This window comes from Trachemys scripta, chromosome 1 (assembly GCF_013100865.1).
Source record: "Trachemys scripta elegans isolate TJP31775 chromosome 1, CAS_Tse_1.0, whole genome shotgun sequence".
Taxonomy (NCBI): Eukaryota; Metazoa; Chordata; order Testudines; family Emydidae; genus Trachemys; species Trachemys scripta.
The window spans coordinates 284,249,810-284,276,959 of NC_048298.1; the positions used below are offsets into that span (position 1 = coordinate 284,249,810).

At 41.1% G+C, this 27,150-nt stretch overlaps 1 protein-coding gene across 4 annotated transcripts; it reads right to left on the minus strand.

Annotated features, from left to right (window-relative positions):
• Positions 1 to 529: 529 nt before the first annotated feature.
• MTRF1 (mitochondrial translation release factor 1) lies at positions 530 to 27,146 on the minus strand. 4 transcript variants are annotated; one of them, XM_034758414.1, is made up of 12 exons: positions 23,488 to 23,615; positions 22,979 to 23,055; positions 20,552 to 20,646; positions 15,182 to 15,621; positions 13,477 to 13,568; positions 12,509 to 12,590; positions 12,147 to 12,254; positions 11,884 to 12,056; positions 5,987 to 6,104; positions 4,985 to 5,121; positions 2,150 to 2,248; positions 530 to 727 (listed from the first exon to the last, which is right to left on the minus strand). In XM_034758414.1, the coding sequence occupies exons 4-12, from the start codon at positions 15,597 to 15,599 to the stop codon at positions 608 to 610; spliced, it is 1,347 nt and encodes a 448-aa protein (XP_034614305.1). In that variant the 5' UTR covers positions 15,600 to 15,621; positions 20,552 to 20,646; positions 22,979 to 23,055; positions 23,488 to 23,615; the 3' UTR covers positions 530 to 607. The 4 variants fall into 4 exon arrangements, with proteins under 4 accessions (XP_034614305.1, XP_034614304.1, XP_034614306.1 ...); XM_034758413.1 differs by lacking the exons at positions 22,979 to 23,055; positions 23,488 to 23,615 and adding an exon at positions 27,014 to 27,146; XM_034758415.1 differs by lacking the exons at positions 20,552 to 20,646; positions 22,979 to 23,055; positions 23,488 to 23,615 and adding an exon at positions 19,507 to 19,585.
• Between the last annotated feature and the right edge of the window lie 4 nt (positions 27,147 to 27,150).

The window sequence follows — 27,150 nt, forward strand, 5'->3', positions numbered from 1 at the left end:
ATTTTGCCCCAGATCCCTAAGTGGCCCCCTCAAGGATTGAACTCATAACCCTGGGTTTAGCAGGCCAATGCTCAAACCACTGAACTATCCCTCCCCCCTGATGGGATCCTGCCCATCAGTTCCTTGCTGCACTGTTCTGTGGATAAACTGAAGGTTTCAGTTTGCTCTTAGGCTGGCACCTTTCACCAATACTAAATTCACAAAAAAATAATGAGTCTGGTGGCACCTTAAAGACTAACAGATTTATTTGGGCATAAGCTATGCATCTGAAGAAGTGAGGTTTTTACCCACGAAAGCTTATGCCCAAATAAATCGGTTAGTCTTTAAGGTGCCACCAGACTCCTTGTTGTTTTTGTAGATACAGACTAACACGGCTACCCCCGATACAAAAAAATAATGAAACTTAAAGCTGATATGCAAATGTGTAAAATATTTTCAAAAGCCATATCACACAGTTAAAAAAAAAAAAATACAACTTCATATTTGACCACAGAATATCGGAAAGAAAGACACAGATTTTATCAACATCTGACATCTAACAAATACTTCCATTTTATTGTGCTACAGAATTACAAGGACTGGTGTTGTATTTAGTACAAGACCTACATCAGCCTCCTCCTTCTAAAGATTTAAAGTTTTCTAAATGTTCAATGAGGGCCTCCATCTCTGCAGACTCCAACAACCTGTTGATTAGCTCGTCCAGTGCCCCCTCACCACAGAGAAATTCCTATCAAACCAAAGAGAGAAGCATTAATGATTAGTATAGACCAGTATTTTTTGAATGCTGATCAATCAATACAAATTCCTGGAATATATTTGCACGGAGCCTAATCTTTATGCATCAACCCATCAATCTTGCATTACTCCCCTGCTGTGACATCAGTTTTGGGTGGTATAAATGAGTCAGTTGAAGGCATGCTGCTGAAGAACGGCACACCGTTACATAGCATCTTCTTGGCAATAACAAAAGGAATTACTGGCACCATCTTGCATCTGTCAAACCCCATTGCCTAAAACAAGTTAACTAATCTAGCAATTTGTGGAGTAAGGGACTATTCAAAGTGAGTAAAGGGATCAGAACAGGATCCTAAAAAATAAGATGAACAAGTAAATAATCTAAATTGTCATGTTATTTATTGAACCTGGTCCGATTCTCCCCCACACTGTTGTTTTTGTAATGATCCTCACTTGTATGTCACATCTTAACATACTGTAAATATTCCAGGGCAGGGAGCTGTACTCCTCTGTGTTCTCGCCTAGCTCATTGTTCAGCACAATTAAGTATGTGCTACTTGATCTGTGACAGTAATAATATTAAATCTTAAACCTGAGCAATAAAATTTAAGTCTAATCCTAAAATGTAAATCCAAATCATAGAACAAACTCAATCTTGAAACCCACCCCAAGAGTTAAAAATCAATCCAAAACCTACTAGCCCAAAAGTTAAAATCATTCCAAAATCTACCTATAAACTGAACTCACACAGAATACTAGCGTATCATGTATTTGTTCAGCACATTCAAGTGAAAAAAATATAACCATATATAGAATTTTACCCAGAAATAGGTCAGATAACCTTAAAAATAAACTTTTCTGTTTCCTTTAAAGGTGACCTGCAAAGTCCAAAAAAATAAATTTTAAAAAAGTGTGCTTGTGTGTGTTTTTTGCCTCTATACCATATAAAGACAGTCTGGAAGTGGTGGGTTTTTAATTTTTAAACAAACAACTTCTTGCTTTTTTGCCCTACAAATATCAGGAACGTCAAGTCTAGTCCTCCCTGGTTTGGTGAAGGACTCACTGAATATCTCAGGTGAGTACTGTGTGCTTTATCAGGCCTTCTTTATACAACAGAGAAACAAAAAACAAAAGAATGGGGCTAGTGATTTTTTTTCTTTTGTAGCTCACCTTTAATAATATATCACAATGGATGGAAAGAAAGATATAGGCTTTCCCAACCCATAACAATGTTCAGTAGTTAGTGGCATTCAATGGTACTTCCCAATTTATGTCCACTCTTAGCTTCTTAACAAATTTAGTAATTACTTTCACAAGATTAACTCTGGCTAATGATGTAATAAGAATTTATATAGGTACACACACACTGTCTCTCTTGAAAAGATTTTATATGTATTATCATAAATATAACTACCTTGATATTGCGGACGTCATATGAGATCCTGTGATCAGTGACTCTGTCCTGGGTGAAGTTATAGGTACGAATTCTCTCTGACTGGGCTCTTGTCCCTATCTGTACAACAACAACAACTTCTATTATTTTTTTGAGTTTTAAAAACAAAAACCCTTCAAAAGCAGCACGAGCACCTTTAAACTGGATTGTAATAGATCAGCCTGTTCTGTAGATACATACAGTACTTAAACACTCAGATTATTAATCAGATAATTGTCTCTTACACATTTTGGTCTACTGTATAAATATAAATTTTGCCAAGGTTTAAGACATTACCTCCCCCCACCATTTCTGAATTGGCTCTGTAGTGATAACAGGCATTAAAAAGTAGTTTAAGAAGCCAAAGTTGTCACTGATGTCAGCAAATATGTCTACACACAAATTAGGTCAACCAAGTAAGATGATGCTATGTTTACAGTCACTCCTCAGAGCAGAACTGTACTATTGGAACCATCAGTATATACTATACTTTCATTAACAGCCTGATCCTGCAAAAATTTATGCAGGTGAGTAATTTCACATGTAAATAGTCTCATACACGTGCATAGTTACTCCCGTGCATATGTGTTTTAAAGCAGTGGGCTTCACTTAGTATCCATTGACTTTGATGGGCACTTGACAGGCCTGCAGGGCCAGAATTTGAAAGGTATTTAGGTGCTTAGTCAGCCTGAAAATTCCAATAGGTGCCTAGTCACCTAAACAAACTTGAAAATCCCACTAGTTGCCTAGCTGCATCTTTAAGTGCCTAAATACCTTTCAAATTCTGGCCCTCGGTTACTAAAGAAAATATAATTACTTATAACTTTTGCTGGCAAAGAAAACCATGGTTGAACTAGTCAAGCAGTTTCCATTATAACCATCCATTTTTAAAGAACACTCAAACTTTCTGAATAAATATTTTTTCAGCTGAAATGTTCCACAGTTGATCTCAGCTCAAAGATGCATTTGGGGGCAATTTGAGAAGAATGGTGTAGAGCTGTTCTTCAGTATCACAAGACTGTGAAAATATTTTCCCATTTTAAAAGTGAAAAGCCTCTAGCCGGTACCAGCTCACTGTTTACATCTTTCATTCTGAATGGCTACTATCTTTACAAGGCAAGTAACTTTGCTTGGGACTCCCACAATCCTAGCTAGAAGAAACTGTAGGACTGCAATTCCCACTAATGATAATTAAAGGGGCACTTCTAATTACGTAATCAGCAAACTGAAAATTGTACTCCCTATAACAGGTCGGCAACCTTTCAGAAGTGGTGTGCAGAGTCTTCATTTATTCACTCTAATTTAAGATTTCGCGTGCCAGTAATACATTTTAACATTTTTAGAAGGTCTCTTTCTCTAAGTCTATAATATGTAACTAAATTATTATTGTATGTAAAGTAAACAAGGTTTTTAAAATGTTTAAGAAGCTTCATTTAAAATTAAATTAAAATGCAGAGCCCCCCAGACTGGTGGCCAGGACCCGTGCAGTGTGTGTGCCACTGAAAATCAGCTCACGTGTCGCCTTTGGCACATGTGCCATAGGTTGCCTACCCCTGCCCTATAACAAAGAGATGGTGAAGGAGCCATACTAGAGTATGGCTCAGAAAAATGAACACACGCGAAGGAATAAACAGAGTATTTGTGATATTGGGTGTCCTCTAGTGGTGACAAGATGGAGTTACAAACAAATCTGAAAGTTTCAAAACTGAATTTCAAGTAGTTTTTGGTTTTGGTTTTGTTTTTTAAATGGAGGGTGAGACCTAGGGAAATAGGTGCACAACTTCCATTTAAAATCAACAGAAATTGGGTGCCTAACTCACCTAGGAGATTTTGAAAATCTCACTTGCAACCACATTTATATGTCCAAACAAGAAATTGATTTAATACATGGTGAAACATTAAGGGTAGGAGTTTCATTTTGGATGTCCAATTCCCATTAATTTTAATCGAAAGTGCACATCCAAATCCTTTAGGTAGCTTTGAAAAATCTCAGCCTAAATTCTAAACAACAAGAGATAAAGGCTTCATCAGCTGTAGTGACTGAGTTAATTTAAATACAATCTGCCGTTAGTGGTTAAATAACTGACTTGGAAATTTGTAAGTACTGAAGCTTTTTTTTTTTTTTTTAATTGCTTCTGCCCACTGAAGAAGTTCAGATTGTAAAGAGCAAGATTCTCAGAGCAAGAGATAAGAATGGAGGTGTACAGGGGGAGAAAAACAACCTTAAAACTTAACTTCAGTTTTAAGGTTAACTTAACTAACTTCAGTTAATTACAAGTTAATCAATATAAATTATTTCTTCCTCCACAGGTTGGCTAAACTTCCAAAAACATAATAAATTATCAGATGGCTCTAACGTGGCAAGATTTTTGGTATCAAGAATGTTCTTATTTTTCCCCACACTCTGCAGGATCCTAGCAATTACTGTATTTTAGAATTGGATTCAGAATGTGCCTACCACAACTCATTGGACCGGATTCTCATTTACACAAAAGCTCCTTTATATCACTTGTTGGTGTAAAAGAGCGTTAAAGTGGATGTAAGTTACATGCAGTTATGAAGTTAGATTTGGTTCATTATATCCACATTAAGGCCCCCCGTACATTGGCAAAGCAACGTAAACTGGCCTCCAAAAGGGCCTGATTCTTATCTACATTTACAAGCACATACTTTCCTTTTTACCTACATCCGTGTGTACACACTTCCCCTACTGCCCACACACACAAAAAAGGGGGATATTATTGTTGCTACCCCTGGAAGCTCAAAGCGATGGCATAATGTCATCTCAAAGTTTCAATAAGGAAAACATGTTGTCACCTGCAGTTTTCTAGCATTCTGCTTTTGGCTGAAGTCTTTCTCAATGATTTGTTGATACAACCTAGTTCTCAGTGTCCGCAGAGCTATTTCTTTGTTCAGTTGCTGTGATCGCTCCTGCTGGCACTCTACTGTTAGTCCTGTGTAGAATTCAAGAGAACACTGATCAAAGACCCATTGTAATAAACAGGATTAATCCTAAAACATTAGTAAAATGAAACCTTTCAGACCTCTTGCTCTTACTCTAAGGGCCTGTTCACACTAGGATAAAAGGTGTGTTTTTAAAACATTTTAGCTAAAACGTTTTAGTTAGTATATTTTAGAACTGTAGTGTAAATGGGACAAGTTTTAACACAGCTGGTAGAGGTGAACTTGAGAGGTTTTTTTTATTAGGGTTCATTGGACCACTTTTAATTATGATGCTGCATCTGGGAGTCCAGGGTTCATCTAAACCAGCTAACATGTTAAAATATAATTTGCCCTGTCTACACTAGGATGTTTAAAATAATAATATAGGGTTACACTGCGTGTGTGTGTAATTATATAGCACTTTTCATCAACAGATCTCAAAGCACTTTACACAAGGAGATACTTATCTCAGTCCTTTGTTTACATAGGACCTGATGCTGCAAACTGTACCCTCCATTGTCACTAACTTTAATGAGAGTTAAGGGTCCTCAGTTTATAGAAGTTATTTACATCTTCCACGATGTCCCTGTCTCACTGCAAAGTGTGGTCCATTTATTAAGTGTGTCACATTGTAAAGATAAAATTGCTCATGCAATTTTTGACATAAACGAACACACACCCCTGCAAAAAATGAGAAGGGCCACCTGACTTTCTCTGTATTGGCTGCTGTCCTGCCAGCTGTTCTGTGCAGACAGACCCCAGTGCCTAAAGTGAAGCCGCATGTAGGATCAGAGCCTTTGATTTGGGGATCTAGGTTGCGTGCATCTATGCACTAAAAGGCAAAGGTTAAAAATACAAAATCCCAAACACACTTACCAGTGGGAATATGAACTATTCTCACAGCACTGTCCGTTGTGTTAACATGTTGCCCTCCTGCACCTTTGGCCCTAAAAGTATCTATACGCAAATCCTTAGGATACACTTTAACGTCTACCTAGAGTCAAAGAAAATTAAGTTACCATCTGCTCATAACTATTTTAAAGAGATACGATCAGTTTAAAAACACCACTTCTGTCCAAAAGTTGCTTGCCTCCCATTGTTACCAGTAATACCTAGGTTACTCTAACTGAAAGAAATTAGTGAATAAACAACATTACTGTTCTTTTCCATTTGTTTACTCTGTGCCTTTGATAATTATTTGTGTATAGTCAATTTCACTGTTTCCCCTGTGCAATCAGTCAGTTTCCCCTGTTTGTGCAAAATCTTTCACATAGCAAGAGGGGCGAGAAAAATCATTAAAGAATAGGAAAATGTTATTGTAAAACCACAACTGACAGGGAGACTCCGAAGCAGATAAAGTACCAGAAACTCCTTTTGCTTACACACCAGTGTGGATCTACACTACACCTAAAGGCCCCAATCCTACTAGCACTTATGGATGTGCCTAATTTAACTCCCCTGTGTAGTCCCATTGATTTAAGCACATGTGTAAGTGTTTGCAGGATAAGGGCCTAAAACTGCTGAAGAACAGAGAAAGGCTACTAGTGATTATCTGTATTGTGGTAGCACCTAGAGGCAGGCCCATCCACAGCAATTCTGGGCCCCAGGGCAGAACAGTCAATGGGCCCCCTAGAAAGGATGCGCACGGCATCCTCTACAGTTGGGCCCAGGGGAACCTTCGCTTTTTTTCAGTCTCCTACTGCCTGTGTTTCTGTGGATCATTTTCTCTAATACACGTTTACCAACCAGAGAGATCCTAACTTTCAGCTCTTCCCCATGGGTATCCATCCAGCTGCCTTTCCCATCCACCTGGGATTGGTGGAAGCTCCAGAGCTGCTTCAGAATTTATTTGTTTTTCAGATACCACCCACTCCCTTCCCCATTATATCACCAAAGGAGTTTCTTCTCATTGGCCGTTGGGAGGAGGAGGCAGAATAAACTGTAGTTTCTGTAACTGTGTCACTACCTGAAGGCGCTGTGCCTGGAACCTGCAGTGCAATGTCTCAATACTGAAGAATTCCCTCGCCCCTTCCTTCCCCTGGCCAGGGGCTACCTGATGCCCTAGCCTCTAGCTGAGAGAGAGAGCGAGAGAGAGAGTGTGTGTGTGTGTGTGTTTTTTCAGACAACCGGTCAAAAAACTAGGAATGTATCCAAACGCCATAACTCAGGTCCCAGTGGGGAACCATTACAGCTGTTATTATTCATGCATTTGTATTACAGTAGCACCTCTGGGTCCCAACTGAGATCAGGGCTCTATTGTGCAGGGTGCTGTACACACCCATGGAGACAGTTCCCTGCCCTAGAGAGACTACAGTCTAAACAGAGAAGACAAACAAAGGAAGGATTGCTATCACCATTTTACAGATAGGAAATTGAGGACCAGAGAGATTTTCTGTCCCCCCCCGTTCCCTGAACCAGACCACAAGCAGCCAGAGAATTCCCCTGCCATGGGCACTGCATTGTGCCATCATAGGCAGCCCTACACTGCACACTCCAGCCGTGGGAGGCAGGAAGTCGAGGGCAGAAAGTAGAATACAGAGCTCCTATGGCTGTACCCCAAGGACCACCCTTCACCTCTGTGTAAAAACTCTTCCAAGAAATAAGCATGAACTTCCAAGACATGACAATAAATACACTGAAAAGCAGTCAAGCTGTTTGAGCCATTCCTAAATCCTACAGCTAAAAGAATCCCAACACTCTACGTTTGTGGCACACAATTCTGCACATATACTCATTTGCATATGCAACAATCTGAAAAGGAGGTCAAACTGAGGTTCCTTTAAAAATATGGCCCTTTATGCCTAAATTTAGGGAATACTTAATATAATGTTGCCTAAAGATTACAGCAGCACACTGGGTTCTCTCTGTCTGTGCCACTGACTCATTGGGTTTCCTTAGGCAAGTCATTTAATCTACCAGAGCCAAATTCATTGTGACATTGTGTTCAGGGCTAATCCCCATCCCTCTGCCAATTTCCCACCCAGAACATGAAGGAAAATCCCAACTAAAAGTCTGGCTGAAACAAACAAAGTACTAATATATGGGAGAGGGAGGGTCCCAACATATTTACCTACTACGTGCTCATGGGCTTTATAAACCCACAGCTGTGCATGTATGAAAATTCTCACGATGATCCCCCAAGGCCTGTATGTCCCTCTTTGACATGTTACTCATGTACCAGTTGAAACTCTTTTTGGAGCATTACACTCTTACTCATAGAGTCCAAGGCTGTGATCAGCTAGGAGTCTGACCTCCTGCATAACACAAGCCCCGGAATTTCCCCAAAACAATTCCCACAGCAGATCTTTTAGATCTTGATTTTAAAATGGTCAGCGATGGAGCATCCACCAGGATTATTATTAGTGAACATAAATAAATCCTCTGGTGAGACTCCATCACTGTTCCCTTTACAACAGTCCCAACAGCAACACATCCCCACCACCAACTACAAGCCCCGATCTCCAATCATCCCATCACCCCCAAATACTAGTGATAATCCCCTAATGAAATCAGCCACATGACCCCAAAGAACTGCCACCAGCCCCAAATCGAAATAGCCTCAAACACCACCCCCACCACTAGCCCTGCGCTGTCACCTCCCCTTCCTTCTCCCTTCCCAGACTCACCCTGCCCTCTCCTCCCTGGCGGGCCCCAGACAAAGCCCGGCTGGCGCCCAAGGTGGCGCTGCCAGTGCCTTTGCTGAAGATGTTGGTCCAGCAGCTGCTGGATCCTGAGTCCGATCTCGAGTCTTCCCCTCAGCGGTCCTGTGCCCAGCACCTTCCCCACAGCCGTCCCTGCCTACCTCTGCCCCCCACCCTCCACCCCTGCTCTTTTCACTTCCCAGCCCAGTTCCCCGCCGCCATCCCCAGCCTGGTTCTTACACCTCCCCGAGCCCGGCTGCCTCCCCAGCATGGATGCAGAAAGTTTCGCTCCTGGATACAAAGTTGCAGCGATTGTTGCCGCACCGGCCTGGCTCTTCCCCCTGGCTCTGCCCCCCAGCGCAGCTGGGGGGGGCTGCTTCCTCGACACACCCTCCAGTGCCCCTCCTACCCAGCCCTCTCCAGCAGGGTGCATGGAGTCTCGTGGGCCGGTGCGGGGACTCAGAAGCTTGCGCCTAGGAGCCCTGCAGCCTGCCTGGGCGATTTAAAATGGCCTGGGGCTCCTGGCCACCACTAAAACAACAGTGGCCGGGAGCCCCCAGGCCCTTTTAAATCACCTGGGCCCCTGGGCAATTGCCCCCTTTGTCTCTCCCCCACTCCCTGTCGGAGGGCCTGCCTAGAGGCCAAGGGCTTCATTGTTCAAGGCACTCTACAAACATATGTACAAACTTTGTCAAGTCAATGGTTCTTATATTACTAAACTGTCTAGGCATTTTTGAAAATTACAGCTTAGGTACAAGTTTAATTTTAAGTACCAGGTTTGAAGATTTTGGCTGAGGTCTATGCCAGGATAGGTAGGGTTAGAAGGGCCTTAAAAGCTAAGACAAGTAGTTCATACTTGATGTGGTGGAAAAGGGGGAACCAGTGGAGGGATGCAAAGAGGGAAGTGACAAAGTGGTCAAAGTGACAAGCCTGGAAGATGATTTTTGCTGCCGTGTTTTTAATGGATCTGAAAAATGAAAGTGAAATAAGACCAAAAGGGAGTTTGCAGCAGTGAAGAGCGAGACACTGAGGGCCTGGACCAGAGTTTCAGCTGTATGGACTGAGAAGAAAGGCTGGATCTTGGAAAAGTACAGAAATGAGTGGCAAGATTTAGACACAATTTAGATGTGTGGTAAAGGGCTGAGCTGAAGGTGATACCTAGATTCTAGGTCTGAGTGATGTGGGGAGGGTAGTGTTGTCCACAGTGATTGAGAAAGGAGGGAGAGGGGAGAGCTTGCAGGGAAAGAGTAAGAGCCATGTTGAGTTTAAGCTGGACATTCACAAGGAGATTTCAGAAAAACAGCCCAAAGCGCTAGTTCAGATTTAGAGTGTATCTAAGCAGAGGAAAGAACCAATAATAAGATGTGTGATTGAAAAGAAAAAAAAATATTCAGAAAGGTTGATTGTATCATACCAAACTTTTGTCTGGATGTACTCCCAAGCCTCAATACATTCTTTAATTTAGAATCTGTTTTACTCCTAGTGAGTCAGTTTTGTGAATGCCAGGAGCCGGAGAGCTTAACAACATTAACTTCCATAGAATCATAGACGTGTAAGACTGGAATGGACCTCGAGATACCATCTAGTCCAGTCTCCTGCATTCAGGGCGGGACTATGTACTAGATGAAACCTGATAGGTGTTTGTCTAACCTCTTCTTAAAAACCTCCAATGACAGATATTTCACAACCTCCCTAGGCAATTTGTTCCAAAGCTCAACTACCCTGACAGTTAGGAAGTTTTTCCTAATGTCTAACCTAAACCTCCCTTGCTACAATTTAAGCCCATTGCTTCTTGTCCTATCCTTAGAGGTGAACAAGAACAATTTTTTGCCCTCCTTGTGACAACCTTTTATGTACATGAAAACTGTTACGTATGCCCTCACAAACCCAATTTTTTCAATCTTTCCTCATAGGTCATCTTTAATCATTTTTGTTGCTATCATCTGGACTTTCTCCAACTTGTTCACATCTTTCCTGAAATGTGGCTCCCAGAACTGGACAATACTCCAGAAGAGGTCTAATCAGCGTGGAGTGGAGCAGAATTACTTCTCATGTCTTGCTTACAACACTCCTGCTAATACATCCCAGAATAATGTTGCTTTTCTTGCAATGTTACACTGTTCACTCATATTTAGCTTGTGATCCACTATGACCACCAGATCCCTTTCTGCAGTACTGCTTCCTAGGCAGCATTTCCCATTTTGTATGTATGCAGCTGATTGTTTCTTCCTAAGTGGAGTACTTGGCATTGTCTTTATTGAATTTCATCCTATTTACTTCAGACCATTTCTCCAGTTTGTCCAAATCATTTTGAATTTTAATCCTATCCTCCAAAGCAACTCCTCCCAGCTTGGTATCATCCACAAACTTTATAAGTGTACTCTCTATGCCATTATCTAAATCACTGATGAAGATATTGAACAAAACTGGGCCCAGGACCAATGCCTGTGGGACCCCACTCAATATGCCTTCCAGCTTCACTGTGAAACACTGATAACTACTCTCTGGGAACAGTTTTCCAACCAGTTATGCACCCACGGTATAATAGCTCCATATAGGCTGTATCTCCCTAGTTTGTTTATGAGAAGGTCATGCGAGTATCAAAAGCCTTACTAAAGTCAAGATGTACCACATCTACCATTTCCCCCCTATCCACAAGGCTTGTTACCCTCTCAAAAAAAAGCTCTTAGGTTGGTTTGATACAATTTGTTCTTGACAAATCCATACTGACTGTTACTTATCACCTTATTATCTTCTAGGTGTTTGAAAATTATTGGTTGGCTATTTGCTCCATTATCTTTCTGGGTACTGAAGTTAAGCTGACTAGTCTGTATCCTTATGCCCTTGAATTGCACTGTACCTCAGGCAGTAGTGGATTTCTAAAAAGTTGCTTTTGAGGATCCAGTAAAGTTTGTAGGGAATCATTTAGCCAGGTGCTGAGTCACAGCCTTGCACAGAAGAAAAGCTTGTGTATCCTTTGTTGGGACTTGACAATACACGCTGGCACCAATAAAATAATAGCAGTAACTTGGCTTAGTCCTTGGGGTTCGTTGTTTTAAATATAACACTCAAATGCCAAAAAGAAAAGCCAGGAAGACACTTCAATTTTATTCTGATTAAAGGTTAGTTTACCTCCTCTGGCTGAGGTAGGACAACAACTGACATTGTCCCAGTGTGAATACGCTGCATTCTTGACGATAGGCCAGTCTCAGGAATTCTCTGAACTCTGTGAGTCCCTCCTTCATATTTCAAATACCTGTAGACACAGTCTCCCGAAATATGAGCAGCTGCATGGTGCAATCCGCCTTTAAAGACAAATAATGCATAAGAGATATAATCCAAAGACACAGCTTTAACTTAGTCTTATTGGCAGAAAGAACAGAACATTATCATACCAATCTCAGCTGGTGTGTAGTTCAGAATGTCAAAAGTCCAACATTTATAATCTGCATAATTCTGGTACATCTCAAACATTTCTTTGGTGAACTGTTGGCAAATGTCACCTAAAAAATTAAATATTTAGACAGCGCAACATGAAATATAAGTTTATAGACTCTTCCCTGAAAATTACCAGTTTTTAGCATTAGTAGTAACTCTAAAGACCATTGTCGTTGGAGATAATTTATCTGCATAAAGCACTAATACTCATCTCTACAAAGTGCTATTTTACATTATTAAAATGTAAGAGAAACAACTGAAGCCTTGAAAACCTGGATTGAGGTTTGGTGTAACCTTTACTTGTGATGACTTTGCTGACCTCCAGTGGTTCTGCCTGATGTCACTTCTAATATAACATCACTTTCATCATGTTTCTCCCTTGGCACTATACTCTGGAAAAGCTGAAAAGAAAGAAAATATATTAGTTTCTCCCTTCCTGACCAAATTTACAGCCAGTCCTCATGGTTGCATCAGTCTGAACATGCACAAACCCCAGACTTGTAAATGCAAATCAGGTATTTAGGAGTGAAAAATGCCCAGTCAGTGTTGTAGTCTGAGATTCCTGGCACACAACGGTGAGATTTTGGTGTGTTAATGGAGACTAACTGAAAATTTGACCCCACAATGCCAAGCATGAGACCACCAAATCAGCCACTGCAGCCTCCATTGTGAACATAATGATATTAGCCAGGAAAGTCAGTTAACACTGACACTGACCTTATTTTTCAGACGATTCTATTTCATACAATCAGATTATCTTAGTTTTCTAAAATACAGACACTTGAGTCACAACATAAATCCTTCCACTGGATTTCTTTCAGCTTCTCTTACTACAATTATTTTCACACACTGGTCTCATTTAACTGAAGAAAATGATAAAGAATTGAAAGTTCCACGAGGATAAAGCCTTTCCAGACATGTCTGTACACTCTCTGCTGCCATGAACAATTGGCAGAACTCCATGCCATGTCTTCATAGCATAGTGGTTCACTGTTACAGACTTTTCAATGACAGCAAATGAACAAGCACACATACAAAAAGTGTCTAAAAGAAAGAGCTTCTAAGGTGCATTTGGCAGTAGAGAGACTTTCCAACAGTGCACATTTCCAGGTCTTTTCCAGTGAGAAAACAGAAGCTAGACCTGTTTCTTTAACGGCAAGTGTTATAATCTGCTGTTAAGAAAATCTTGCCTGGAACAATAAAATCGCATGGCTGTATGAAGACTTGTAAATGAAGATGTCAAGAGATGTTCATCTTAAAGACTCTGTACCTTCACCTCTAGCTCACCTTTTTGCAAAATGTGTTGATTTTTTGGTTAATGATTTCCTTCTCTTCTAAGGCAAGTTCTAGCAGCTGTTTTTCATCTGTGCTGTCTAGCTCTAAATTCCAATGATAGAAATAAATGTTAACCAATCTTATTTAGTTTAGAGCACATTGTAATACAAATGCCAAATTACGCCTATTACAATGGAGAACAGCTTCCATTGCAGGGAATTGCTTATTCTCAGTATAAAATACCAAATAACGACAGAAGCATAAGATGATGTATATTACTAATTAAATGTTAGCCCTGGATGGCTTGGGAGACTGGAAATGGGGCACAGAGGATTTTACCTCTACGTCTCAAGTTCAAACCTAGCCAAAGTCAGTAGCAGGTAAAAGTTATTCCCCGTGCCACAGCTCTTCACAGGCATATGTGAAACAAATTGATAATCTAATTCCTACTAAAACTAATCACTATTTACACTAATTGGCAAACTTGTTGGCAGCCTCAACAGTGAGGCTACGAACTGAATGGGCGGGGATCCAGAACTATCCCGTTACTGAGAATGAATGGGGTCTGGAGAAGAGAAGAGAATCATAAATTATCAGGGTTGGAAGGGACCTCAGGAGGTCATCTAGTCCAACCCCCTGCTCAAAGCAGAACCAATCCCCAGATGGATTTTTGCCCCGATCCCTAAATGGCCCCCTCAAGGATTGAACTCACAACCCCGTGTTTAGCAGGCCAATGCTCAACCCAATACATCAGGATTTTTATCTGTGTGTTTGTTTTTAAAAGTAAATTTATGGTGGATCAACAACGCTGGAGACCAACATCCTCTATTTTACCAAAGGAAGAGGAAGAGCAAGGGCCATGGCAATCTAAGCTTTTCCACCAATATATCTCATCCTTGATCTAGCATGGGGTGGGCAAATTTCACTGCCAGTGTTGCGTAATTACCAAATTTGTAAGCTCCATTCCTTGCATTTCTTCCTAGTCCTAATATTAATAATGGTATCATCAGCAATTTCTGCTACCTTGCTTTCCCCCCCTCTATCTTCCACATCATCAGTCAATATGTTGAAAACCAATGGGCATAGTTTTGATTGTGGGATAACCATTTGTTTATTTCACTCCACATGAGAGTTCTCAAATATCTTCAAGGAACTAGTATTTCACATAAGGTTAAATTGAAGCCTGACAATTCAGGGCCTGGGGTTAAGCATCTCCGAAGAGATGTGCAAAGTCCATAATTTAACAGATATCAATTAACCAAACACCAATATCCAAATTTAAATGACAACGTCAAGTCTGACATGTACTATAAATCATGCCCCCTGCCCAAATAAATAAGCCTTACCTAAAATATGTCCCTAAGAAGAAAATTGTCATTAGCCCTATGAAACAAGGACTACAGTAGTCTTAAAACAAAGTTTCTAGAATATTTTAGCTAAAGACAGCATTCCCGTAACTTTGAATGTATAATGTACATGACACTGACCTGCTCTGCAAAGTTGGTCACTCTGAGGCCTCAAGAGTAGGTGCAGTGGGGCTAAAGCAAAACAAAATGGGAGGATCTAGAAGGCTTTAATAGGGACATGGAGGACCCTCAGGAAAATGTATGTGCCTAGTGTATTGCTCCCTCAGTGACTTGTTTCAAATTCTGGGTAATAAGGCACATCGCATCATAAAAAAAAAACTGCTTTGCATAAACAGATGTATTTTACTTACTTGTACACATGGATTCTATCTCTTGAATTTCTCTTTCTGCCTCTTGTATTTCTTGAAATGCAGCTACAAGGGTGGATAAATGAGTATGTCTTCTGTTCAGAGTACTTCGATCATATTCACTCACTGAGCCACTATTTAACAACTGGCCAACCCGCTGGTATTCTCTGTTTAAGGTCTCTAGATATTTTTCCACAGCTTCATGCTTCCACAGTGCTCTAAAATCCTGATGATATCTCCTTGACCAATCATTAAATGACAGAGTAGGTTTAACTATATTCAGTAAATAATTGTGTCTAAAGATAGATAGTTCCATCATGTGACCTATCCTTTTAGCAAGAGGAGAGCAGTGATGGTGATAGCGATGGAAACAACTAGCAAGCAGACTTCTAAAAAGCCCAACACCTCGGTGAGGTTTCATCTCAGCTTTTACTGTTCACCACCTGAAATTTAAAGCAGATACAATATGGGCTACTTTTTCATTGGATCTTTTTTTTTTTAAATGTGTATTTTAAAATGCTAAATAGGGACCAAATCCTGCTCTTAGTTGCATCAGTGTAATGCCATTCCACCTTAGATGGGACTATCCCAGACTTAGGTCTGGAACACACTAGGAACTTTTACTGGCATAGCTATGTTGGTTAGCGGTGTGAAGAAAGTCACATCCCAATTAACATAGCTATGCCGGTGAAAGCTGAAGCACAGACACAGTTATACTGTCAAAGAGTCCTTTTGCCAGTATAGCTTATTTGATTTGGGGAACTGGTTTAAGCTATTATACTGGCAAAAGAACTTTCTTGCTGATATAAGCTGCATCTACAGTTGGGGGGGTTGCCGGCATAGCTCTGCCAGTATATCTATACCAGAAAACAGTGAACCGCGGCCACTAAGAGCTGCGAGCGGCCGTACCTGCAGACGCTCAGGTAAACAAAGCATCTTGAAGCCTGCCCGGGGCTTACCCTGAACAAGCCACAAACCAAGTTTGGGAACCACTGCACTAGTTAAGTGAGAGCAGCAGAGCATGGCCATGAGTGTATTAGTAACACTGGCCCTGAGCTTACAACAGATTAATTGGCAAGACTACTGACACATGCATCAATGTTTGCAGGATTGGAGCCATTGCAACAATGCTACATAGCCTACTGTACATACATTTCAAAATTAAACTTACAAATAAGAGACATAAAATAATTTCAATAAATAAAAAGAAAGCAGTCTTAAATACAACTAATTTGTCTGAACTATTCCACAGTGATGCAAGAACAGTAACATAGTACCGGTACTTATTCCTTTTGAAAATTATGGCCATTATTCAGGGAACGGTCTCCATTCCTTCACCAGTTTGTACATTCCACATCACAGATCCTGTTTTGAACCTTTTCCAGTTTGTAACAGGAAGTCCTGATGTTGTGGCCTATCAAGGGGTCTAAACCTGCATCCCATATTCACATGAATAGTCCTTACTCTGACAAGTAGTCCTATTGACTTCAGTGAGACTGTGACACAAGAAAGGATTCATTATGGAACTGAGGGTTCCTATCACCTCTGCCAATACTGTGAGCCCTTCTGTCTTTGTCAATATTTCTTCATCCTTCCTGTGTCAATTTGAGGGGAAACAGGTCACCTTATTTTGGTTGGCAATCCACCATTCCTTCAACTAACGAAACCTTTTCTCAAGGCATTGGTTCAAGAGAGGTCATCTTTTCCCTGCCAAAGGATAGCACTGTACACCATTTTTAAAAGTGTTTTGATCCTGAATTGTAACACATTTAAGGCAAAAAGAATACGTGTTTTCGGGTGAGCTATTTCAAAAGATGCAGGTAATTCCATTTTAGGAGGGGAAAACTCAAGCTTCTATTAACTTGTTTGCAAAAGTTTTAGGGTTTCTTGCAGAAAGAAAACAAAATACTCCATAGGAATGGATTAAGTCAAGGGGAAATTCCATGAAGTTCCCTGTGGAGTTTCCTCTGCATCTTCTCCCCAACAAGGAGAGGTTTGGAGTTTGTGGAGGAAGTAGGAGATGCTGCCTGGAAACCAACATAAAGAGCATCCCAGATAATTATAACCACTGAAGTGGATTATAGGGGAAGAGATCCCCTCTCAGATAACCACATGCTAGGACTTTTCAGAGAAAGAAATCTGAAGAATTGCACTGCCTGAAGTGACAGGGTTTAGAGAGCAATAGGATGACAGGGAACTCCCTCCCCCTGCCTCAAGAAAGGAGGAAGAAGAATTAGTCACCGTCTCACTACAGAATAATCATGAAGGACAAGGTCCTTGTATTTATTTCTGAAGGCCTGATTCTTTGGCGCCTTGCACCTTGTGTCAGTATTTACATCTGTGAAAAATGCTATCACTCTGCTATGGTAACATTTTACACCTACTTCTCAGAGGTGTGATTGACGACACAAAGTGCAAGACTCAGAGAATGAGGGAAGGAACCTTCCCCCGCAACAGTCAAAATTCTCAAGACAGATACAAAAGACCATGAGATTTGTTTTAAATAAATTCCATAATAGTTCTACTAATCTCAGTGGGAGTTCTTTGTCTTATCTTCTATTTTTTTAACTCATGGAGACAGAAATATTTTTACAAATTAAATACTTCAGGGTCATTTTCTTTTAACTCATCAGACACACATGTAGGCAAGTAGGTATATGCCATGTATGTCACAGCATGCCAGTTTTAATTTCTTGATATCATGGTTTCTTTTGGGTCAGTAGCAGATATTTTTTGTTCACCTTCAGGCCTTTTATTAACATGCCACTATAACTCTCTAATTCCATCCACTGTGTCAGTGATCCTATTGTTTACTATCATGACAAGAAGAGGAGTATTTCAAATTGTTGACCTGTCAGTGTCACAGGCATTGAAGGAATCAGGAAGAATTCCTTTGCACCTCCCACCTTTCACAAGCTGGCTAGATCCTGCTTAGCCCCTGGTATAAATTATAGCAACCTGAGGGCTGCTCTAATTGACACTTGGCTACTGATAGCCCCAAGGGATTGTTCTGGTGGCTGAGAAGAGCCATAGCAGAGCCTACACATCTTTTTCCTTGCCCATATCTTGACATGCTTCTGTCAGAACAATGCACAATCAGGGCAGTCATCTATAGCCCTGGAATTAATTGCACACCCCCAAATTTAGACCTCACTTAAAAAGATGCAATTCACTGATGTCAATAGAGTTTCACCTGCTTATACCAGGTCAACTTGGTCCACAATTTTCTATGTTGACTCAATTAACCGCATTATAAAAAATATATGGAACACCACTATGAGAGACAGTAACTGATGTTCTGAAAAGCAGAAGTACTCAATAATTCTTTATAATATAGCCTCACCTGAGCTTTTTGGAAATTAAAAACAAACAAAAAATATTATTTTATGATACCTAAACTACTGCGTGGTTCAGACAAACTGCTGGGCAGGTGCACTGCCTAGAAATAATTACACACAAATAATTATCCTTCTCTTAAATAGACAGTCAGATTAAATTTGTCCCAAAATGTAAGTATTTTGAAGTCAAACGTTTACAAGATTTATGGCCAATACACATGTTTCTATTAACTTTTTTTAAATTCTAATTAAAGCTGTTTTTTTTGTTTTGTTTTTTCAAACAAATAAACATTCTCCTGAAATGTTTGCAATCGAAACACTGCAGGCTCCTAGTTAGTGAATCAGAACCAGAAAGTGAAACGGATGGTGAAAAAATTGAGATTGACTAGTACATTTTCACTGTTCAATCAGAGAGATAATAAAAAACAAAGCAAGAAGTAAATTAGATTTTAAAATGTCTTTCAGTTTTAATAATTAAAGGCACTATTAGTAACAGAAAAAATGTAATTCTTAAAAATATTAGTTTTAACGTGATGGTTTTAGTTAAGGTTCATTTATTTCAACTTGAATAATAACTTAAAACACACCTATCCAAGGCTTTAGATGCCCTAGCACACTGCTAACAATACAATTAAATCTCATCAGCATTAAAGTGATCAATTCAGCTAGATAGCTGCTCCCTTCCACCCCTTCATCATTATACGAATATATGATATTTGTAAAGTTAAAATCACTATCTAACTGAAATCTCAGATGCAGTTACAGTTAATTTTAGGTTGCTCTTCTTTTTCCAATTAACCCCTTTGCTCTTTATTCTCCATGCCACCTTCCTTGCAGCAGCTCTCTTCCTAGGACTAACATCCCAGCCCTGCTAGAGGTGATGATACCTTCGTAACCAAGGGCCCTCCTCGAGGTGCATTTTACCAACGAAAATTATAGCACAGAATTTTAAAATAAACTTGCCAAGAGAAGAACAGACGGAGACAGTACCTTATAACATGCAGCCATTACAGAGAGGAAGAGAAAGATTGAAAAGAAACTACCACTCCCAGCATTCTTGCTAAGCACTACAGCTCCCAGAATGCCTCAGTCACAGGGCTGTTAACCCTTTTTTTCCATTACAAGCCAGAAAGGAAACATACTCATATATGGAGAATATGCAATTTCTAAAAATATTATTTACGTTTATTATTATTTACTTCTTATTATTTTTATTGTGGCAGTGATCAAAAGCCCCAGCCAAGGTCCTTATTGTGTAGCAGCTGGCACAACAATATAAATAAAATGCATCCTTTCATCACTTGTGTGGAATTCAATATTGTCAAATGCAGCTATTCAAAAATCATGAGTCAGGTCCTTAAAAATCATGAGACTGACTAAAAATCATGCGTTTTCAAAGAATAATCAATTTCAGGTTTTTATTTGACTTGTTGGTTTATGGGTAGTTGCAGGTCAGGAATTTTTTGAGTAAACAGTGTTTTCATGAGAAACTGCCAGTTCTGGGAAGGGATTCAGCTTGCATTTGTATCTCACAGAATTTTTCCTCCTAAACCCTACACTCGTCAGAATGTGCCTTAGACGTTGATGATTTTAAATCATCAAATTATCTTATTACATTAAAATATGATTTAACACTTAAAATCCCTTGGACAGGTAAATAAAGGTTATTAAATGATATGAAAGTCACAAACACTTATGCACTCAAACTTATAAACTACTAAACTGGCTTAAAAATCAGAAGTAATGCCAACAAAAATTACATCAATTTCAGTGGCAGCCAACAATAGTTATTACATCTGAATATAGTAAACCTTTAATTAAAAGCGAACATGATTCATTTATTATTAAGCCTGGTTGACAAGGGGGAAAGTAGTATAAAAAAGGAAAACACTTCCTTTATGTAATATAAAAAGATGCCAGAACATGTTTAATAAATAATTATATATGGTGTCAATTAATTTTTCCATAGGCAATTACTGTAAATGGAAATTAGACATGTACTAAAAGAAACATAGATCTCTGTATGCTTACATACCTTATAGCAGTGGTCTCCAAACGTTTCAGGGTTGTGCCCCCTTTACCATTGTCCACGTCACCCTGGGAGCCAGGTCCAAAACAGGGCCGCAGCTCCTGGGGGGGAGACACAGACAGGGTTAAGGGGGCCAGGGCTGTGGCCGCAGCTGGGAATGGGTCCGGGACCAGGAGCTGGGCAGGGCCGGGAACGGAGCCGCTGTCAGGGGCCAAGCCTGGGAGTGGGGGCGAGAACAGAGCCGTGGCTGGGAGCCGAGGCTGGGGCTGGGAGCGGAGCTGCAGCCAGGCTGAGGTGGGGGCTGGCAGCCATGGCTGTGGCTGGGTGCAGGGTAGAGGCAGGGAGCAGGAGTGGAGCCATGACCGGAATCCAAGGCTGGGGCCAGGGGCTCAGGTCGGGCAGGGGTTGGGAGCAGAGACACGGCCAGGCCACGGCCGGGTGTGGAGCCGAGGCTGGAGGCGGGGCCAGGAGCCAGGGCCACAGCTGAAGGCAGGGCTGGAGCATAGCTGGGAGCGGGGCATGGCTATGTGGTGCTCCAATCTCCATGGGGGCTGGCCCGGGCCCCACCATGCTCCCCAAATGTTCCTTTGTGCCTCCCTACAGGGTGCACCCCACAGTTTGGGGCCACTGCCTTACAGTCTCAGTGAATTAGAGAACCCTTCTCTTTCTGCTGTTGTCTAGGCACTGACGTAAAGAGTTGTCTGACAACCTGTTATGATTTGGTGGACTTCTGTGCCTCTGCTGAGACCACTGACATCAGGCATACAGCCATACTTCATCATTTATACAGATACTGGTTTATGTTAATATGTTTTGAAATCAAATGATTCACCAGACACAATTACAAGTTTATTATCATTTATATATTGATATAATATTGTTACCCCCTTTTGATCAGAACAGTTAGCCAATATTCAGGGCCTTGTGGGTTGTTTCCATCAGGTGGAAATATTGATGATAGAATCAGGTATTTATTTGATGCAATCCTGTTTATTTATAAAGAATGTGTACAAAGTCCTGTTTCTCTGAACACAGTAGGATCAAATGATAGGAGGCTATCTCCTTGTTTACAATTTCAAGCCTTTCCAGCCAGCACTCTGCCTAAGAAGTTCTCTCTTGGCTTTTTCTCAAGGCCATGCTAGAAGTGCTTCTCTTGTTACCTTTCATTTCTTTCTGCTCTCTGGCTGTTTTTTTGTTTTTAACATAGACACAGTTGCAACCAAATCAGTCCCCAGCCCTAGTGTTTGTATTGAGTCTAGTCTTTGTGGCGTCCACTGTTTTTTCTATCACTAAACAAAAGTAGGGTAGCCACCCATCCGGGTTATACCCAGAGAGTCCGGTTTTTGGCTTCTGTGTCCAGGTGCCATTTAGGGTTACCAGGTCTGCTTTTCGACCAAACTTTCCAGTTGAAAACCAGGCACCTGGCAACCCTAAATGGCACCTGAACCAAAAGTCTGCTTACCGCAGGGCGGGGGTAGGTCATTAACCCACACCAACCCCTGCTCAGTTGGGGCCACCTCCTACCTGCAGGTAGGCTCCTTGAGAGGATCCAGTGAATGATGGGGGGGGGAGGGAGAGGAGCAAACAACGGGATGGGGCCTTACGGCAAGAGGCAGAGCAGGGGTGGGGCCTTGAGATTCCCATTACCAACAATTTGAGAGGTTGTTTGCAACCCTAAACAAAAGGCATTTAATTGTTCCCTCATTGAGCCAGAAGAGAAGGTGGTTAGCATGTCCATCAGCTTCATAGATCAAAGATATGCTTTCTGGGAGCCACCCAACCTCCAGCATAACAACATGATTGGTGTATGCTGTGACATTAGTTTCCCAGACCTGAGAAAAGCTCAAAAGCTTTGTCTTTCTCACCAACAGAAATTGGTCGAAAGAAGATATTACTTCACCCACCTTATCTCTCTAATATCCTGGGACCATCACGACTACAACAACACTGCATACAATAACGGAAGATACTGAATTTTACAATCTGAAATGGAAACTCCACAACATGAGCAGTGACACTGATTTAGTTTCCCAGACCTGAAGAAGAGCTCTGTATAAGCTCAAAAGCTTGTCTCTCTCACCAACGGAAGTTGGGCCAATAAAAAATATTACCTCACACACCTTGTCTAACTAAATACAGTAATTCTGGAAAAATGTTATTGTGCATCTTACTTAACTGGTACCTGTATCCAAGTTATTTTCACAACATCATTTCATTGTTGGTAGTCAGTTAATGTAAACAGAGTTTACTAGCAATAAATGTTTTACTAGACAGCTATATTATTACAAACTAAAAATTTATTTAAAACACACCAAAATATACAGGGTACGTCTAATAAACAGTAAGACATTATTGCAAATGGAACTGGTAGCATGGCGTATAGTTAAGATCACTTAACATTTTCCATTGTTATCTGCTTTAAGTTGCTTATACCTTTGCCAAACTTTAACTGTTTGAGTTGAAATTTTGCTTCTGGGTGTCTGCCACAGGTTGAATTTTTGAACCTCTTTCTAAGAATGAGATTAGGAAAAAATTACATTGTTTTGCCCACATTAAATTTTTAAAAACATTTAATTGAGAAGCTCTAGTTATCATATAATTACAGAAAGTAGCATAATGCATTCCCACAAATGGGCCAAATTAAAGTTCCATGGGCAATGTTAATTCTTCATTTACTAATATGTGTGTGATAGATTTTTCAACATTAACATTCTTTTAACATATTTATTTTGTATACAATTTTAGTTAAGTCATTTTCAAGCAACCTGATGTAAAGGCATATGATAAAAAATAAAAAAATAAAAAACAGTGGTTCAAAAATGAAAAATAAAAGAAAGAAAAACAGGCTTTGAACTAAAATAAATCTCCTTTAGCCCAGATCCTCAAAGGTACCTATGTGCATATCTCCCATTGAAACGAAAGGAAATTAGGAGCCTAAATACCTTTGAGAATCTGGACCTTTAAAACTCCAGGACAGAACGGTCCTTTTTCACAATGGAGCGAGGTAAATAGCAGGGTCCCCCACAGATCTGTCCTGGGACCTGTGCTTGTCAACATATTCTTAAATGATCTGGAAAAGCGGGTGAACAGTGAGATGGCAAAATTTGCTGACTATACAAAATTACTCAAGATAGTTAAGTTCTAGGCAGACTGTAAAGAGTTACAAACGGATCTCACAAAACTGGGTGGCTGGGCAACAAAATGGCAGATAAATTCAATGTTGGTAAGTGCAAAGTAATGCACATTGGAAAACATAATCCCAATGATATATACAAAATTATGGGGTCTAATTTAGCTATTACCACTCAAGAAAGAGTCATTGTGGGTAGTTCTCTGAAAATATCTCGTCAATGTACAGTGACAGTCAAAAAAGCTAATAGAATGTTAGGAAACAATAGGAAAATATCATAATGTCACTATATAAATCCATGGTACACCCACATTTTGAATACTGCATGCAGTTTTGATTGTCTCATCTCAAGCAACATATATTAGAATTGGGAAAGGTACAGAGAAGGGCAGCAAAAATTATTAGGGGGGTGAAACAGCTTCCATATGAGGAGAGATTAAGAAGACTGATTGTTCATCTTAGAAAAGAGACAACGAGGATATGATAGAGGTCTATAAAATCATGAATAGTGTGGAAAAAGTGAATAAGGAAGTGTTATTTACCCCCTCACATAACACAAGAATCAGGGGTCACCCAATTAAATTAATATGCCACAGGTTTAAAATAAGCATAAGGAAGTATTTCTTCACACAACACACCATCACCCTGTGGAACTCATTGCCAGGAGATATTGTGAAGTTGTCAAAGTATAACAAGGTTCACAAAAGATTTAGGTAAGTTCATGGAGGATAGGCCCCTCAGGAGCATTGCCCAAGATAGTCAGGGATGCAACCCCATGATCTGGGTGTCCCTAAACCTCTGACTGCCAGAAGCTGGGACTGCATAACAGGGAATGGATCACTTGATAATTGCCCTGTTCTGTTAATTACCTCTGAAACATCTGGCACTAGATGCTGTCTGACCCAGTATGGTCATTCTTATGTTCCTAATGGCCTCAGACCAGCTGTTCCTCTTTTGCTATTTTTTTGTGGGAGGTTGCGATGTATGTGGAACATAACTTGTGGAAATGAGGAAGAGCTGATTGAGTCATTTGGAGCTGGTGAAAGTTGTTATCCCTCTGGGGGAGCATAAAAAGGTTGAGCTCACCTCCTATAGGGAATTTCTACATGCTAAATAACTGTAGGAGGAAAGTATAGCCATATGGCTTGGGCTGTGGTAGTTTCAGAGCAGTCTCTAAAAAGTATAATAAATAAAAATCTTGCAGGAAAGGCAATATTTTATTATTCATGTATGACTAGTTCATGGTGTGTATCTTAATTCTCTTCTAGTTTCATACAAAATATACCCCATATTTTCTTCAATCCCTAGAAATGAGAATGTAATGCACTCACCCTAAAATTCCCTTTTCTTCTCTCCAGAGACAGAAAGACAGAAATATACATAGAACAATCCTCCCCAGTCTTCAGATCCAGTGCCTGTAATGCCCCATTAGGGCATTAACAACCTAATGATGCTCCCATCTTAGGTGCAACCCCTCTATGTTGACAGCCATATGTCAGAATGGACAGGTTGGCTATTATGTCAGGATGCCAGGCTACTAATATGGTCTTTATCCACCATAGGCAAACATCAGCTCTAACTCCTAGTTTGGAATGGGAGTTGCATGTGAGTAGGATATTGTACTAGGGCAGGAATCGGCAACATTCGGCTGATCGCGGTTCCCACTGGCCACGGTTCGCCATTCCAGGCCAATAGGGGCTGCAAGAAGCCTGCAAGGTTTGGCCTGGAACGTGGGAGCTGCAATCGGCCAAACCGGCGGACATGGCAGGTAAACAAACCGGCCCGGCCCGCCAGGGGGCTTACCCTGACGGGCCGTGGGCCAAAGGTTGCCGACCCTGTACTAGGGTATGGAAAATGAAATTTTTTTAGTCTGTGGCCTAGTTCTTTGGAAAACTACTGATTATGACAGTGTTTGAAGTGTATGTTGAAGTATTCATCTTCTTTGACAAGTTAGAAAAAAATCATCTTTATATAGGGGATGCCAGCCAATGTAGTGAATTGTGGGTTTTATAATTCTATTTTTGAATGTTAATTTATGTAAAATGAAGAAGAGCTCTATGTAAGCTTGTCTTTCACCAACAGAAGTTGGTCCAATAAAAGATATTACCTCACCCACCCTGTCTCTCACAAAACATAGGAAAAGTCACTTTGTCCTTCAGATGGTTCCCTTTCCCAGGAAAGTCTGAGAGACAACTTACATCTGTGAAGCCACTAAAGTTACAAGCAGTTCCCCAGTCTACACCTTCAAGAGAAGCTACAGCCTTCAAAAAGCAAAGGTCTCAATGTGGAAACAGGTAATTCTTATTATGTCAACAGCAGCAAGCCACTTGAGCCTCAAACTTCACTTGGTAAAGGAACCACTGCCAGTCCAGGAACAAATATTAACTCTTACAAATATTTATGAGATGGCTGGGAAGCTTTACATAGCTAACATTAGATGTCAAACATTGAAAAATGAATAAATACATTAGATGACATCCCTAGGTTCTAATCATAATTGTCTGATTACTAGCCTGCCATCCTCTCCTTAAATTCCAGCCAGATCTTAGCAGCCACTAGTCACACAAACTCTGTATAGAGAGGAATGCATTGTACTCTTTGAAAGTAGGGATTCCTGGCTCTCAGATGATGTGGGTCTAGCACAAACAGTTCTTCATACAGTGGACACTAAGGCGGAGAGGAAGGACAATGGCAAGAGCGTAATCAGAATAATGGGATTTTTCCATCCTGTCTCATGTAGGATTACCAGACACAGGGGCGGCTCCAGGCACCAGCGCAGCAAGCGCGTGCTGGGGCAGCAAGCTGCGAGGGGCGGCCTGCCAGTCGCTGTGAGGGCGGCAGGCAGGCGGCTTTCGGCGGCACGAATACGGGAGGTCTGCCAATCCCGCGGCTTCGGCAGCAATTTGGCAGCGGGGATCCCAATGTTGCGGCACCGGCGGACCTGCCGCAGGCATGTCACCGAATCCGCGTTACCAGTGGACTGCCTGCAGGCGCGCCGTCGAAAGCCGCTTGCCTGCCATGCTTGGCGCGGCAAAAAACATAGAGCCGCCTTCTACCAGACAGCAAGTGTAAAAAATCAGGATGGGGGGGGGGGGAGTAATAGGATCCTATATAAGAAAAAGACCCAAAAAATCAGGACTGTCTCTATAAAATCAGGACATCTGGTCACCCTACAGGTACAGGTCACACACTGCCAAGCCCCCCACTGCCAAACACCACGCTGCACTGCCAGCCCCAGGCCTCCACACAGCCCACCAACCAGGCCTTGCCCTGGGATGTTGCCTTGTTGGGGGAGGGAGGGTCGCGTTCCTCTCTAACCACAAGCGCTACAAACTGACCTGCTTTGGCACCAAATCCCGAGGTTTATTACAATAACATCGCGAGAGTTGGTGGCAAATCTGGGCGAGGCCAAACTCAGCCCTCTACCTCCTGGGATGCCTCCCCCACCCCCGGGGCCAGCGGGACGCTGCTGGAT

What these genes read in the sequence shown, in the direction of transcription:
- MTRF1 (XM_034758413.1), bottom strand. Translation starts at nt 15,599, where the DNA reads ATGAAACCTCACCGAGGTGTTGGGCTTTTTAGAAGTCTGCTTGCTAGT. An exon ending in ATCAGGCAGAACCACTGGAG is followed by an intron (nt 12,255 to 12,508) that starts GTCAGCAAAGTC and finishes TTAATTTTTTAG; the next exon opens with GTGACATTTGCCAACAGTTC. An exon ending in AATAGTTCATATTCCCACTG is followed by an intron (nt 5,122 to 5,986) that starts GTAAGTGTGTTT and finishes AATTCTACACAG; the next exon opens with GACTAACAGTAGAGTGCCAG.